At 36.9% G+C, this 14,173-nt stretch overlaps 1 protein-coding gene across 2 annotated transcripts in view; it reads right to left on the bottom strand.

The window, feature by feature from the left end:
* Positions 1-10,484: 10,484 nt before the first annotated feature.
* LOC146005339 (retinaldehyde-binding protein 1-like) overlaps positions 10,485-14,173 on the bottom strand; it is a 36,232-nt gene continuing 32,543 nt past the window's right edge. For both annotated transcript variants that reach the window (XM_083144515.1, XM_083144516.1), the window contains exon 8: positions 10,485-10,990. In XM_083144515.1, coding sequence (XP_083000641.1) covers positions 10,950-10,990 — 41 coding nt within the window. In that variant the 3' untranslated portion in view covers positions 10,485-10,949. The remainder of the gene's footprint in view (positions 10,991-14,173) is intronic.

Below are 14,173 nucleotides of genomic sequence, written 5' to 3' on the forward strand. Positions count from 1 at the left end.
TGACAAGGTTAATATTAATAGACCATAGCGCGGGGCAAAAAAGAGGACGACTAACCCCCCCCCCTAATGAGTTGTCGTTTTTTGTTTTTGAACTTGCATCAATGTCAGAAGTTTCGGGAGGATTGACCCATAAATTCTTTCTCTATAAATGTAGCTGCATTGTGTAACAGTTATCCAATCGGCGCAGAAGGGTGCTTGTGGACACAGGCTCATTATGAAGAGCAAGGCACTCTTCAAGTTCTTTAAAGAGCAGAATATCACCCCCCAAAGTATTCACTAAATTGTTTTACATAAATTAAATATGCGGAGAGAATTATTCAAAAAAACGTTGAAATCTAGCTTTATTAAAGCATCTTTACATTTGAGAATATAAACTCACGGAATATGTACTTCCAGAGTTATCACGAGAATATGAGTCAACAAAGCGAGACCTCCTGACTCTGTACATACTGGCATATGCTCTCCTGTGAGTCTATACGACTATATATGACTTTGCCTTTCCGAGTATGGAGGTCTACATTTACACCCATACCATAAAAAATAAATTCATGAATTTTTTCGACAAAGTGTAAGCGACGAAGCCGAGACGCCACGCAAATTGTTGCCTTCTCGCTTTTGGAAGCCACAATGTAGCCAGACCAGGCCGAGTGAGAAGATTGCTGACATATAATAATTTACCCCTTTTCCCACTCGAGATCAATGCAAGGATACCTCCGCAAATATCGAATGAAAAGTTCTCATCATGTGCAATTCTCCATTAAATGTTTTCGCCGAGTTGTACTACCTTCGTTTTCTTTGTTACAAACAAGTATTGTTTGCACATTACATGTAGGAGGAGAGTTGCATCTACGTTTCACATTGGTCAGCTCCTTCTACTTACTTTCAGGAGCGAGAGCTTGTAGGGTAGTGTTTACCGTTCAGGACTGTCAATCTGATGGTCGTAGGTTCAAACCCTTCCGATGGCAGAAAATTTTCGTAAGTTTTAGACCTATCCCATTGTGTTCATTGTTCACGCCATGTGAAACGGAATGATTCAGTTTGGAATTAACGATGGGGGGGAGGGGAAATATTAAATTACAAAATCTTCATTTCAACGAACCGAGAAGTGGGCAACAATTGGATAATTCTTATAAATATTAAAATTACATTCATGTTTTTAGTGGTATAATCGCAGGTAAAATGAATGATCTTACATGGAAGATTTTACCTTGCTCTGAACTAAGCCAAAAGGCATTTCGAACCGATCTAATACATTCTCCAATACATTTCAAAATGTTATTGAATGTTTCATGTCGATAATTTCACCAATGCATCAATACTTGACGCTGAGACGATATTTTCTGCAACTACCTCTTCTCTTCAGTCCCTTCTGTTCTTCTCTTCTCCTTCTTCTCTCCCCTCCTTCTGCTCTGCTTTTATCTCATATCGCCATCCCCACTTTTCTCGCATCTTATCTCTATCCCACTCATCTCCACTCCTCGTATCTCCTTTCCTGTCTTCGATTTCCGAATCCACGCTCTTTTCTCCTCTTCTTTTCTTCCTTCTCTTTTTCTCTCCTTTACTCTACTCTCCACTCTTCTCTCATCTCGTTTTCCTTCTCTTTTCTCTTCTTTGCTCCATTTTCCTCATCTCTCCTAGAATATTTTTCTATTCTCCTCACTACATCTCCTCTCCTCGTCTATCCTCTCTTTCTTCTCTCCTCTACTTTTCCTCTTCTCCTTTCGCTTTCTCTTTCTCCTGTCCTTCGTCACCTCTCGTTTTCTCTCACCTCCTTTCCTTTCTGTAGACTCATCAGCGATAAAATACTAGAAAACCTATTATTTTTCTTTCAGAAAGAATTTTGTCACTTGCGATATAATAGTGATATTTTTAATACTTTTATACACTAATACTTGTTTTTATTTCTTTCGCATATTTTATAAATATTTATTAAGCATGTGGCAACCCTGAAATTGAGCCTAACTCTGCACGCAACCCACCAACGCCTTGTGTATATTGGGTTGCCTAGTTTAAAATGTCGTTGTCCTAAAACTTTTGAGAGACACTGTACCTTCCAGTCTTGATTGCCTGTTATTTCGGAAAAATGATGTGAAGAAACAGATTCGCCTTTACAAATTCAAATTCTATTAAATATTTCATAATTATAAACAGCACAAATGGCGTGTCCTGTACTGTAAGACATTCCCTTAACAATGTGAAAGATCTTGTTGATTTCAGAATAGCTTTTATTTTAACCAATTTTTACAAGACTGTTATTTTAAAAAAGAAGTTTTGAAAATGTGTTTCATTAATAATATTAATGTGTGACCACGTGAATACTCACTCTGTACTTCTGGTTGAAATCTCCACCAGGTTCTGGCTGCTCTCTGTCACGGCCACCAGGATCCTTCCGTTCCCGTGCCCCTCCATCCCAAAGAATCACGCAGATTTGCAGTTATAACGTATGAGGGGTGTGCGTACACCTGCAACGTAAAAATAAGATTGAGCTACTGGTGTATACGATTTATTTCGGATGGGTTGATTTTTCTTATAGCAGTAATTCTCCTACCCTGATATTAGAAACATATTGTTTCGTACTGAATGTAGCTGTGATTCCACGATATATATTTTCTGTTTTATCTCTTATCAAAAACTTTGAAGCTCTATAGCTACCAGTTAAACTTGCCACTTCGGTTTTAACGGATGAATCGACAAACTAGTTACTTCTTAACGGAATTATTACGATAAAAAAACAACCTAGAAAACATCTCCAGACCATATTGATTGTGGTTTTAAGGATATCTTGACACGTTTAGGAGCCAGTACCAACTGTAGTTGTCATTCAATCGTTTCTCTCGTCTTGGTATGACTACTTTCGTGTTAAAATGAATTATATTTTTGGCACTGAACAACAAAGAAAGATACTAATTGGAAACAAATGAAGCTCAAATGTTAGAATAAACGAGAAAAAAATAAATATCGACTGATTATTTAGGTTTGTATAACCCCGCAATGAAAAAGTATGTAACTAAAGTGCTCCCGTGTGCTTTGCACCACGCTATTAAGGCATATAGGTGGTGTGGGGGTTAGGGCCCCACACTTTCTTGATCTCGGCTGTGGTAGGGGGTTTTGTGATCAGCACCACGCCCCTGGACGCCTTTAACCGCTAGAGTTTCCTCCAGGTACCCACTTTAGACGACGCTGGGTGGACACCGGAGCCGCTTGAAGAGGTTGAAATTGTCCTGGTTCTCCCGCGCTGGGGATAGAACCTGGGTCTCTCGCATGGTAGTCAGAAAAAAGTATGTGCAGGTTTAAACGCGAAAATAATAAAAATGAACTATAACTGTTTTATGGCCATATAATTATCTCTTGTTTTAATTTCTGGTTCCTTAAGCAATTTTTGTTTTCATATTAACTTTTCGTTACTTGAGATATCAATGCACATTTTTCATGATGTCCATGTCGCAAATATCCTTCAGTCGACGCAAGAGAGACTTAACTGAAGAATTGCGCTTATCGTTTGTAACATCACGAAAAAGATGACATAACATGCACAAGAATGATTTCACATTGCCAACTACTATGTGATAATTATGGAAGAAAAAGCTGGATATACTGTGACAAATGAATGGTTGCAATCTCCTATATATATAAAAATGGATGTATGTGTGTATTATGTGTGCTTGTTCCGGCATAACTCTAAACGCCTGGAGCGATTTCAACCAATCTTGGTACACGTATCACTTGCAATCTCGAAATAAATACTGTGGGGGTAAGACACCCCTGGCACCCCTAGGGGTGGGGGTGGAAAGGGGTGACATGTAAAAATAATAAAAAAACGACCGATATAAGTGTGGAATCCATAGTTTTCGGGTCGTTAAGATGAATAGTGACACTCCCAATGTTGTTCAATATATTTATTCTTGCTCTTGGAGATAAAACTAAAAATGTTGTTGATAATTAAGTTTTGAGTTAAATTAATATTATAGTGAATTTGTAAAAGATTGTACTTTATAACTTGTATACTGTATTTATACTTTATATATCTGTAAATAAAATGAGTCACATTTTACACTATAGTTAGAATTTAATATTTTCCTCTCTAATACAAGAATGGGATAAATAAATACCCGTGCAACGCCGGCTAATCAGCTAGTGTGGAAATAAAATATATACGTAGTAATCAGTCATTTTTTATTTCTACATATTTTTTCCATGTGTCATCTGAGTATTAAACCGATTTCGCCAAAATAAAAACCTTGCTAAATCAGAAAAATACCTCAATGCAGGATTTGAAGAAATGTTCCAATCGTACAATATAAGTAGCAATTACATTAAGGCAAGATCCAAAGAACAAAGCATAGGATGGTATGGGCATTGACAATTTGTTTCTTCTGAGCCCAAACGTATTTAATCCACCGAATTATAGATGGAGAGGAACACTAGAACATAGTAAATTTCGTTCTGTGTACTCTGAAGATGTAACCTAGGGAGAACTTTAATAAGAAAAATAAACAAGTGTGCAAAGTGCAGATAAGATTCCCAAGTTGTTGTTTTCAAGTCGTCTCTCTTATCTAAACAAGAGACGCTAGTAACAAGCCTACCACGCAGCACTTGCTGAGTTGGGGTGATGTTACTTGTTATTATAATATCTACCAGACACAACTGTTGTTGTTGTTATTCTTGGATACCCTGTGTAAGTATATATATATATATATATATAGTACATATTTCATATAATGCATATTAAGTATGTTTGTAATTTGTATATAAGGGAATATGTGTGGTATGTATTATCAAGATAGCAGTTCTAGTAGTGCAATGCAGTTTTACTACTAGCGTATCTTCGGAGTAATGTTACAATATGTCATGCATGTGTGAAGGCGTGCCCTTTTATGTGGAGTCTTGTATGTAGTGCGTAGCGATTTAGCGACAGATCAGAGAAAGGAATAGGTAGTGTACATCAACTCTTGTGTAACCCCCGGAAAATGTGACACGGAGACCCACGTAATAATTACACAAGCGAATGGGAAAGAAAACATGAGCTGTACAATGGAATTCGAATGGTATGCTAGTATAAGAAATGATTAGATATTCGTTGAGGAGGGCGAAAGCGTAGGGAGTCCTCTCATCAGCAGAGCTCCCGACTTTATTCCCAAATGAGCATATGAGCAGGGAATTGGCTGTGGGCCATGACAATGGAATCTGACAGCTATATTATCCATGCATCGTGTGAGCACCAAATTTGTGCCGAGAATCTCGCCAGCTGAACAAGAGCAGTAGCATGTTGACTTCTGCAGGGAACTTCATCAGGTTGCCTCCGACGAAGGTCTCCGAGGTTATCACTGGTGACGATGGCTCAGTTTACGGTAGTACCCTGAGACAAGGCACCAATCCTCCCAGTGGAAAATTACAAACTCAGCAAGCCCAAAAGAAGAGACAGTGGAAACAAAGTCAAGCGCATGTTCATTACTTTCTACGAAATCAAGGAGATTGAACACAAAAAAAATAGTAGGTCTAACAGGTATCTTTTTATTTCAACCAAAGATAACATGATTGTCGCCTCACGCTACTCACCCGACCTGATCCCCTACTTTATGCTTTGCTCTACTGACTGAGGATCAAGATGAAAGGCTGTCGCTTTGCCTCCATTCAGATGAATCAACGAGGCACGTAGGCAGTGCTGCACAACTTCACAGAAAACGACTTCCAGTATGCGTTTAGAAAGTGGCAGAATGCCAGAATCGCTGTGACCGGTGGAACGTGCGGATAGGACACTTTATGATAGCGAAAATAAATCCCAAAAATTTTGGACGGCATCTCGAATTCGTGTTCTACATTTCCAAATCGATGCATATGGCATAGTCTGGGATTCACATTCCACCATGAGTACCTGACAAGAAAATTGTACTTTCTAAAATAAAATAACAATAATAAACAACACTAGAAACACAACGAATAAATAATAATAAAATAATCACATACCTTGTTTTAAACTGGAATTAATACTTTGAATAGACGTTTTAATTCACAGTGACTGATTTTTCTTTAGTGTATCCAGACAAATGATATTGTGGTTAAACATAAAACAACTTTGTTCGAAATGCAAGTATAACGCTAAGAACCTTCCAAAGCGATACTTTCTCATTGATTTCCGTTCGCAAGTAAGCAGGGTAAGAAGGAAATGCAACAGGGAGGTGTTTGAACTTGGACAAGTAATCTCCCTACGTCATCGCATTCTCGGCTACTCATCAGCTCCTGACCGGCAGAGCTGTGCGCAAGTTTATTTGTTAATATCGAACGAAGAAAAACAGTAAGCTACAGATCGATGACGAAGAACTGCTTTATGCGTTTTTCTTTCCCTCGCCTTTCCCGTTGTGTAAAAGGGTTCCAATTTTGTTCCACCCCCTTTGCAATTACATTTCACGGACACCGAAAGCTTTGTAAATTATTTAATGCAATCTTCGAATTTCAAGATTGCAGCATGAATTCAAAATTGAAATGTGTAGAGACTCACAAATTTAATCTAGGTTATTTTTCCTTGAATCTCGAAATGTAAAAGTTTATGTCTTACCTCAAGAATTGTGAATTTGCAATCTTGGATGTGAGATCACTTACGCTATTTTGCACCCGTCACATTATGCCCTTACCGTAACTAAAATATAAGTAATAAAATTTGAGTCTAATATCAGAGGACTGAAATATTCTTACCTATGTTACAAAGCTGAGGCTTTACACGGACACTCAACACGCATAAGGACAAAACGAAGGACAACACACAGAAACAGCCCAACAGAGGATTACACTAGCCATAAGCCCAGACGCCAGAGCCTGGCTAGTCTGTAAAATGAAGTTCAAGGTGTACTACGTGGAAAGGGGCGGTGAAATAATTGCGAAAGGGATTACGCCTAAAAGATCACGAAGGAACAAGCGCGAAAAGATTTTCCGCGAAACGGATTAATCACGAACGGAATTGGCGCGAAAGTTTTAAGCTCGATATGGAATAAGCACGATAGAAGTTACAGCGAAATGAATTAATTCCGAAACCAAAATTTAACACCTGAATAAGCGCTAAAGGAATAACAGCGAAACTGATTAATCGCGAAACCAAAATTATACACCGGAATAAGCTCGCGAGGAACAACCGCGATACAAAAATTGAACACCGGAGTAAGCGCGAAAGGAACAACCACGAGACGGATTAAGGAATAAAATGGGAGGAATAAGAGCGAAAAGATTAAAAGCGAAACGGATTAACGCGAATGGACCAACCGCGGAAATTTCACATTCGCACCAAATCTCTTTCGCGGTTGTTCTGGAGACCCGGTGGAAGTGAGGTTGACAATTGGGTATAGTAAGTGGAAGGGCCATCCCTTACATTGCTCTCCTTTTACAAAGTAGAAAATATAAATTGCAGTCTACGTGTCTATAAATTGAAACAAAGGACATATGTTAGAGATATCCGAATAATATATTTCGTTATATGGGTCCTTAGAGATTATGATTGTGGCATTTCTAAATTTAAGAATTTGTGACAGGATCATCCATCTTGTACAATCGTGGTAGCATTGCACAGTGACTCATAAGTACTAGGGAATATACTTTCAATTCGTGCGATAAGTCCAAGTTTAATGGAGTCCAAAATTGTCTAAATTATATTTTTTCCAACTTAGCAATATTGGGTGTCAAAAAATATGTTTAAATAGTGATACGCAAACTGAAACGGTGAAAAGTACACGATAGTAGAAGCAAAAAGTATCAGTAAATATTGCGGAACATTTGCGAGATAAATGAGAATGTATGGTTACGATCAGCTACAGTCTTCATTGTTTGTACACATAGTGCGCTTGTCTCCTTACGCAATCCGAGGTTTCTTAGTTTAAAACTTAACACTGCCCATAGGAAGAGTTGCAAACAAACCATACATCCCGTAGAGAACGGAAGGCATAACAGGTATAAGTCACTCGTATACCTATTTGGGAAATTTGAATGTATAATATCTTTTTTCCAAGCTATACATGGTAATTCTTGATTATTCCCATTTCTCATCATTTTCTTCTCCATAATTTGCGACCAGAGACAATTATAAGTATTACGAGGTTAATAAGACAAAAATGCAGGAATCTTCCTCTTAGCATGGCAAGGTGTGAAACTGGCTACTCTTAACGCACCTTCCATCGCTTCTCAGAAATTGAAACTTCTTCTCAGATGTCAATCTTTCAACCATCTCTCATTCAGATAACTTTTCACGTTTTGGAGCCTCTTCTTATCGGCTAAACCATTACTGGGAGAATGGTATGGCGATGAATGAATAATTAATATTCTGAAATTAGTGCAAAATTCTTTGAGCTTCCTTCCTGAAAATATAGGTCCATTATCACATGCGTTTACGCTAGAATAGCCATACATTTGAAAACATTCTACAATATTTTTTTCCATTTTTTAACTATCCGTAGACTGAACTTCACAAATTTTCTGTCCATCGGGTACATGCATCAACTAACAATAGACATGTGCGATCAGCGAAATGATAGAATGAACTCTATGAAATGGTGAATCTGTTTGGTCCCAATGTACGTATTTATTTCTCGGATGATTGTGTGAAGCGCCTGATACTGTTGACAGTTAAAAAATTATCTTTCCAAGTTCTATTGGGTTCGTTAACAGGGTACCGAAATCTGGTCGTATTTTAATTGGTCCGGAAAATGTTCCGGTACACCATAATTAAGGTTATCTATGGGTTCCGAATATATCTCTCTGCTCTACACGGTACGATTTTAAGTTGCGTTCTAAATAGGTCCGCAAGTAGGTTTTATAATGGAATGACACACACCGGGGTTGTAGAAAGGTAGCGCAAGGAATCAATGACAATTCTCTAATTCCATCATGCGACATGATTATAAACCCCCATTGTTAAAGTATTAAAGCAATGTGTAAATATGATTGAAGATGAAATATGGAAAATGGGTGTTATTCTCCCCAGAGCATAAGCAGAGACTAGTGCAAGAGGAAACACTGTCAGTATCTTCGGTATTATTTACATGGAAATTCCGATCTATAGCATTATTACACAACAAAAGATAACTTGAAATTCACCTTCACACTGACAGAAGCAGTACAAAAACAGGAGGTCGCACTTGGTCTATAACGTACCGTTCATAGCACTCTACAGAATGTGATATTTCGCTCAAAAAACATGGGAACGATGAGTGACTGATGAGCTTGAACGTCCATCTAACGAATGCACTTAGTGGTTCGTACTCAAAATTCATCCTTACGAAATCTGATGGAGTTTCCAGACCGAAGCGACAAGCGAGAGGCAACACGTGTCGCTTTACGACTTCAGAAACAGAACGCAGGCTTGTGGGGCCTGTTATGCCGCTACAGTTAGATCGTTTCCAAGCGGCATATGTTGCGTGTCGCTGGTCGCTTCGGTGTTAGTTAAAGCTCTTTTAGACTGAATGAACTCGTGTCGCTTGCTGTTTACGTGTGAATTCTCCGGATCGCGTGTTGCTTGCTGCCTGCTGCTGCGCTCTGAAATCTCCCTTAGTCATTGGTTTATTCGTCATGTTATTCGATAATTGCTGCCAGTTAAAACGCCAATGACGGCTGAATCCAATTGATTATAATTTTTGACTACTTTTCTCACGCTGTTTTGGAAGAGGATCATGTTTATACTATATGTTTGCATCTCCTCAACCAGCAGCTGGATTAGTCTTTCATGCTCACGAGTGGATAACTGTTTTCCGTCAGGCCCATAATGATATTCAATACCCAAAATGTACTAATCACACATTTTATGAACGTGCATACTGCGACAGCTTCGTCAACTGACAGACCGGAATTGAATCTTTTTATAACATCTATCTTAACAATATCTCATTCCAGTATTTCGGTACCATTCCGGAAACAATCAATTTAAAACCTATTTAATGGAACCTTTTTGAACCCTTTTAAAACGGCGAGCAAAATTTCGTTTCACAGCCTAATTGATATACTTTCAAGAAAAATCGACTCCTTAAGGAGCAAAACTAATTTACGCTTGCTGATTTTCTATTGCCGACAGGAATCGAATTCATTTATAGTTCCCGGGTATTTAACAACCCTGGTCGCAACATGTCCTTAGGTGTCAAGCACTTCAGATGATGTTTCGTGTTACATAAAGAGCAATTCAAATACTGTTGTCTTGGAACTCTCATTGCTACAGGCACAAACATGAGTTTTATCTCCTTATGCCATACACTTCTTTTTAAGTAGGCATATTAAGTAGTATTAATTACTTGTGTAATTAATACTATTTTATGGAGCTTGGATCATTTAAAACATCCGTGTTCTCTACATTCTTTACGTAAAGTTCTAATTTTTTGTGTGTTTACTCTTTTATGGAATATAATGTTATCAAATCCAATGACTCAAATTTGCTGAGGAATAAGAATAGCCAAAATGTTACTTTTAATTGTATATAAATATTTATTCTTAAAAGTAATTACATTAGCATTGTACCTATATCCTACATTACAAGAAAACCTAAGCATGTAAAATCAACTTTAACGTTTTAGAAAATTCAATATTACAATATGTGTAACATCATAATTAAAAAACTGAATAACATAATGAATTCGTATTTCATGATATTTCAATTTCATTATAACTGTGTGAATCTACTAGAAAATTAATTACTCACCAACTTTAGGACAGCGACATTTTATTTTTCAAGAAGAGCCAGAAAATTTATTACAATGTCAGTTCTTGTATGATGTTTGAAAAATACCTTAAATAATGCTATACAAAGGACTCATTTTTGGTAACAACATATTAAAATAAGTAATGCACCTTGAACTGTCGCTAATTTCATTTGACTTAAGTTAACGTCCATGATCACAACGGAGAAAAGTAACATATCTTCATATGCATAAATGATCAGAACGTGGCGGAGATAAAGTGAAATATTCTATTTGTTTTATGTGTGCCTATTTTGTACTCAGATCGTATCCATAACGCGCTGCATTTTCTGAAAAAGAAAAGAAACGAGAAAATTTATTTAAGAATCTCTCTGACTTACGGACATGCATATACATAACATCTACATAGAAACACATATACACAGTGTACGAATTAAACTTTATGTTTTGGGTGGATGCACATTCACTGATGTATTTGTGATTTGAAATCGTTTTGGGGGTTATGCAAATTTGTATATGTTACCAGTTATTTAACTAAACTACTAATGTCTTGCAGTTCTAAGTACTTTCGAAAAGTATGGTAACATTACATGTAATTTAGAGACAGTATATTTATGACTTAAGAAAACTCATACACAAAAGAGCTATTGAACTAACATTTAAAACACTTCACCAAATTATATTGCCTGTTTGAGGCGAATGAAGCTCTCGAAAACAACACTAATTACAACGTAAAGTTTAAATCACCAACCCTGAGACCTTCTGTAAACAAACCGTCTCACCTATTCGATGTATCACTCCACGTCAGCTGATTCATGACCGCCGACTACCGCAATCATCTACTGTTACACGCATAGAACTCGCCATGTTGAAAGTGGCACTACTTCCTTGCTGTTCACATGATTATTTTTAGAAAATAACCAATATTATAAAATATCATTATGTACACAAATCTCTAAGCTCGTTCAAAGTTACAATACATATTCCTACAAAATGTTCACACTTATCTTGCCTTGCCATATCACCAAGTTATTTTACGAAGTGCACTATACTTGGCGGAACAAAAATCGTTATTAGGATGCTTGTCAAAGTTTCCAACCGCAATAAATTTACGAACTTTCTTTGTCTTCTTTTGATCATCATCATCAATATATTTATTGGACTCACAACATTGCATATGGCTGTTTATGCCCATTATATATATTATTTAAATAAGATACAATTTACATAAAATCTACAAATAAATTTCAAATACACTCCTATCTATATGAAACCTTAGAAATATACATTACCATTTTATATAATTTTGTCTAAAAAAATGCAAGTAAAATATATTCAATTCGCATGAAAGAAAGAAGCCAAATTTATGGTAAATGATTACTGGTGCAAAGAGTTAACCATAAAGGTGAAGAAATAAGTAAAAAAAGATTGAGCATGGGGTTTAAAGTGAGACGTCATTTGCGGCATCGTATCCCATACTACAAATTAGCCGTTGTTTTACCTTACGTAATGAATCCTGTAACAACGCTGGATTTTCGTGTTGATTATTTTACTTCTATGAATTTGCAATGCTTTCTGCATGCACGTGGTTTTGTTTACAGAAGGTCTCAGGGTTGGTGATTTGAACTTTAGTTTATTTTATTTAACAATGGACCGACCAACGGCGCTTGTCTGGGAGCTTTTTTGAAAACACCTCTGACGCTATGTAAGGTGCAATTGTTTTAATGGTTTAATAACTGTTTATCCTAAAGAGCTTTTAGTGGTGCTTGTTTTGTTAAGAAATAGGTCTCTATGCCTTAAGTTCATTATCTTTGGGAAGGGAGAGATACAACATCGCTAGCAGGAATTTTTTCTCCTGTCGAGGATAAAAATTTTGTGAAGGGAAACACCCCGGCATCTCCGCAAGTTAATTCGCACACCCCATGAAATACGTGAAAATCAATAAAACCAAGTATTATTGTACTTAAAATTATTAAAATATCAGCATTACATAGCAAATGACAAAATTATTTCTGAAAAAAGAAAATCGTGTTTCTAGTATTTCATCGCTGATAAGTCTACACAAAGGAAAAGAGGAGAGAGGGAACGAAAGGTGTGAGAAGAAATAGATAGATATGGAGCAAGAAAGAGAAGAGAGGAGAAAAACGAGATGGGCTGACTGACTGACTGAGTTGATGTTTTAAGTCCACTTTATGCACAGTAAGGCTAACCGGGACTAGATCTACAGTTTAAAGTGGGATCCGAATCATTATGTGCCTCCACCGGGTAAAAAACGAGATGGGAAGAGTGGAGACGGGAAGAGAGGAGACGGGAAGAGGATAGTAGAGAACAGAGTAAAAGAGAGAAATGAGAAGAACGAAGAGAAGAGGAGAAGAGTGCAGTGCAGTCGAAAATCGAGTACAGAAGAGGATATAAAAGGAGTGGAGAAGAGTGGGATGGATACAAAAGGCGAGAACAGGAAGGGAAGTGATACGAGGAGGTTTTGTAACTTACGATCATCAGGTTGACAATTCTTAACGGAAGCCACTACCCTATAAGTTTTCGATCCCGAAAGTACGTAGAAGGATCTGATCAATGTGAAGTGTAGATGCAACTCGCCTCCTACTTGTAATATGCAAAAAATTACTTCATTGGAACAAAGAAAACGAACGTGGTATGAATAGGCGCAAACATTTAATGGACAATTTAATATGATGACAACAATTCATTCGACATATACATATCCAAATATAGCTGTGTAATATATTTGAAGAAAGGTATGAACAGGACAAACAGTGTGGTACTATTTTTGAGACACAATCGATCTTAAAAGTATGTCATAGTCCCAAATTTCAGAATGTTATACAGAGTTATTGAAAATTATTGTATTTGTTTCAGTATTCTTTCTGAGCTGATCATGAAACATTTGGAATTTATAACCACATCAATTGAGAAGCACTCTTAAATTTCTTTCGAAATAGGTAGTGTCTGGAACTCTCGCATTTGACCGCTAGGAGGCTGAATTTAGAAGATGGGTGGTCACTGCTTTAAATTACTTTTTGTTCTTGGGTTTCACGATAGTCAGTTAATTCCGTTTTCATAATTTTTCAGGTTTCACCCCATCCCCGTGCAAGGGTAAAAACAACCTGCATCTTTACCTCACATGCTATACAATATTTTTAATACAATTCATAATTTGATATAATATCGTTTGATATGGCCAAAACTTCTGAAAGTAAGTTCTCTGTGTAAGACACCGGAGTTTTCCTGGTATAGTCTCACCTATTTTTTTTATAAATCATCATCAACGGTATTAACCTGTGGAAGTAAACAGAGAAAATATACCTCGTTAATGAATATTTGAGAGCATGCTGCAATTATTGTCGTCGGGATAGAGAATTTAATTCCTCGTTTATCAACAATTTAATTATAATTTCTCTACAAACTTTCATAACCTTATTACTTCTTATTAAATGTTCTAAGTATATCTTGTAAACATAATTTCATGAATTCATAATATTTCCACCAATAAA

Source organism: Lepisma saccharinum, chromosome 23 (genome assembly GCF_977018435.1).
Source record: "Lepisma saccharinum chromosome 23, izLepSacc3.1, whole genome shotgun sequence".
NCBI lineage: Eukaryota > Metazoa > Arthropoda > Insecta > Zygentoma > Lepismatidae > Lepisma > Lepisma saccharinum.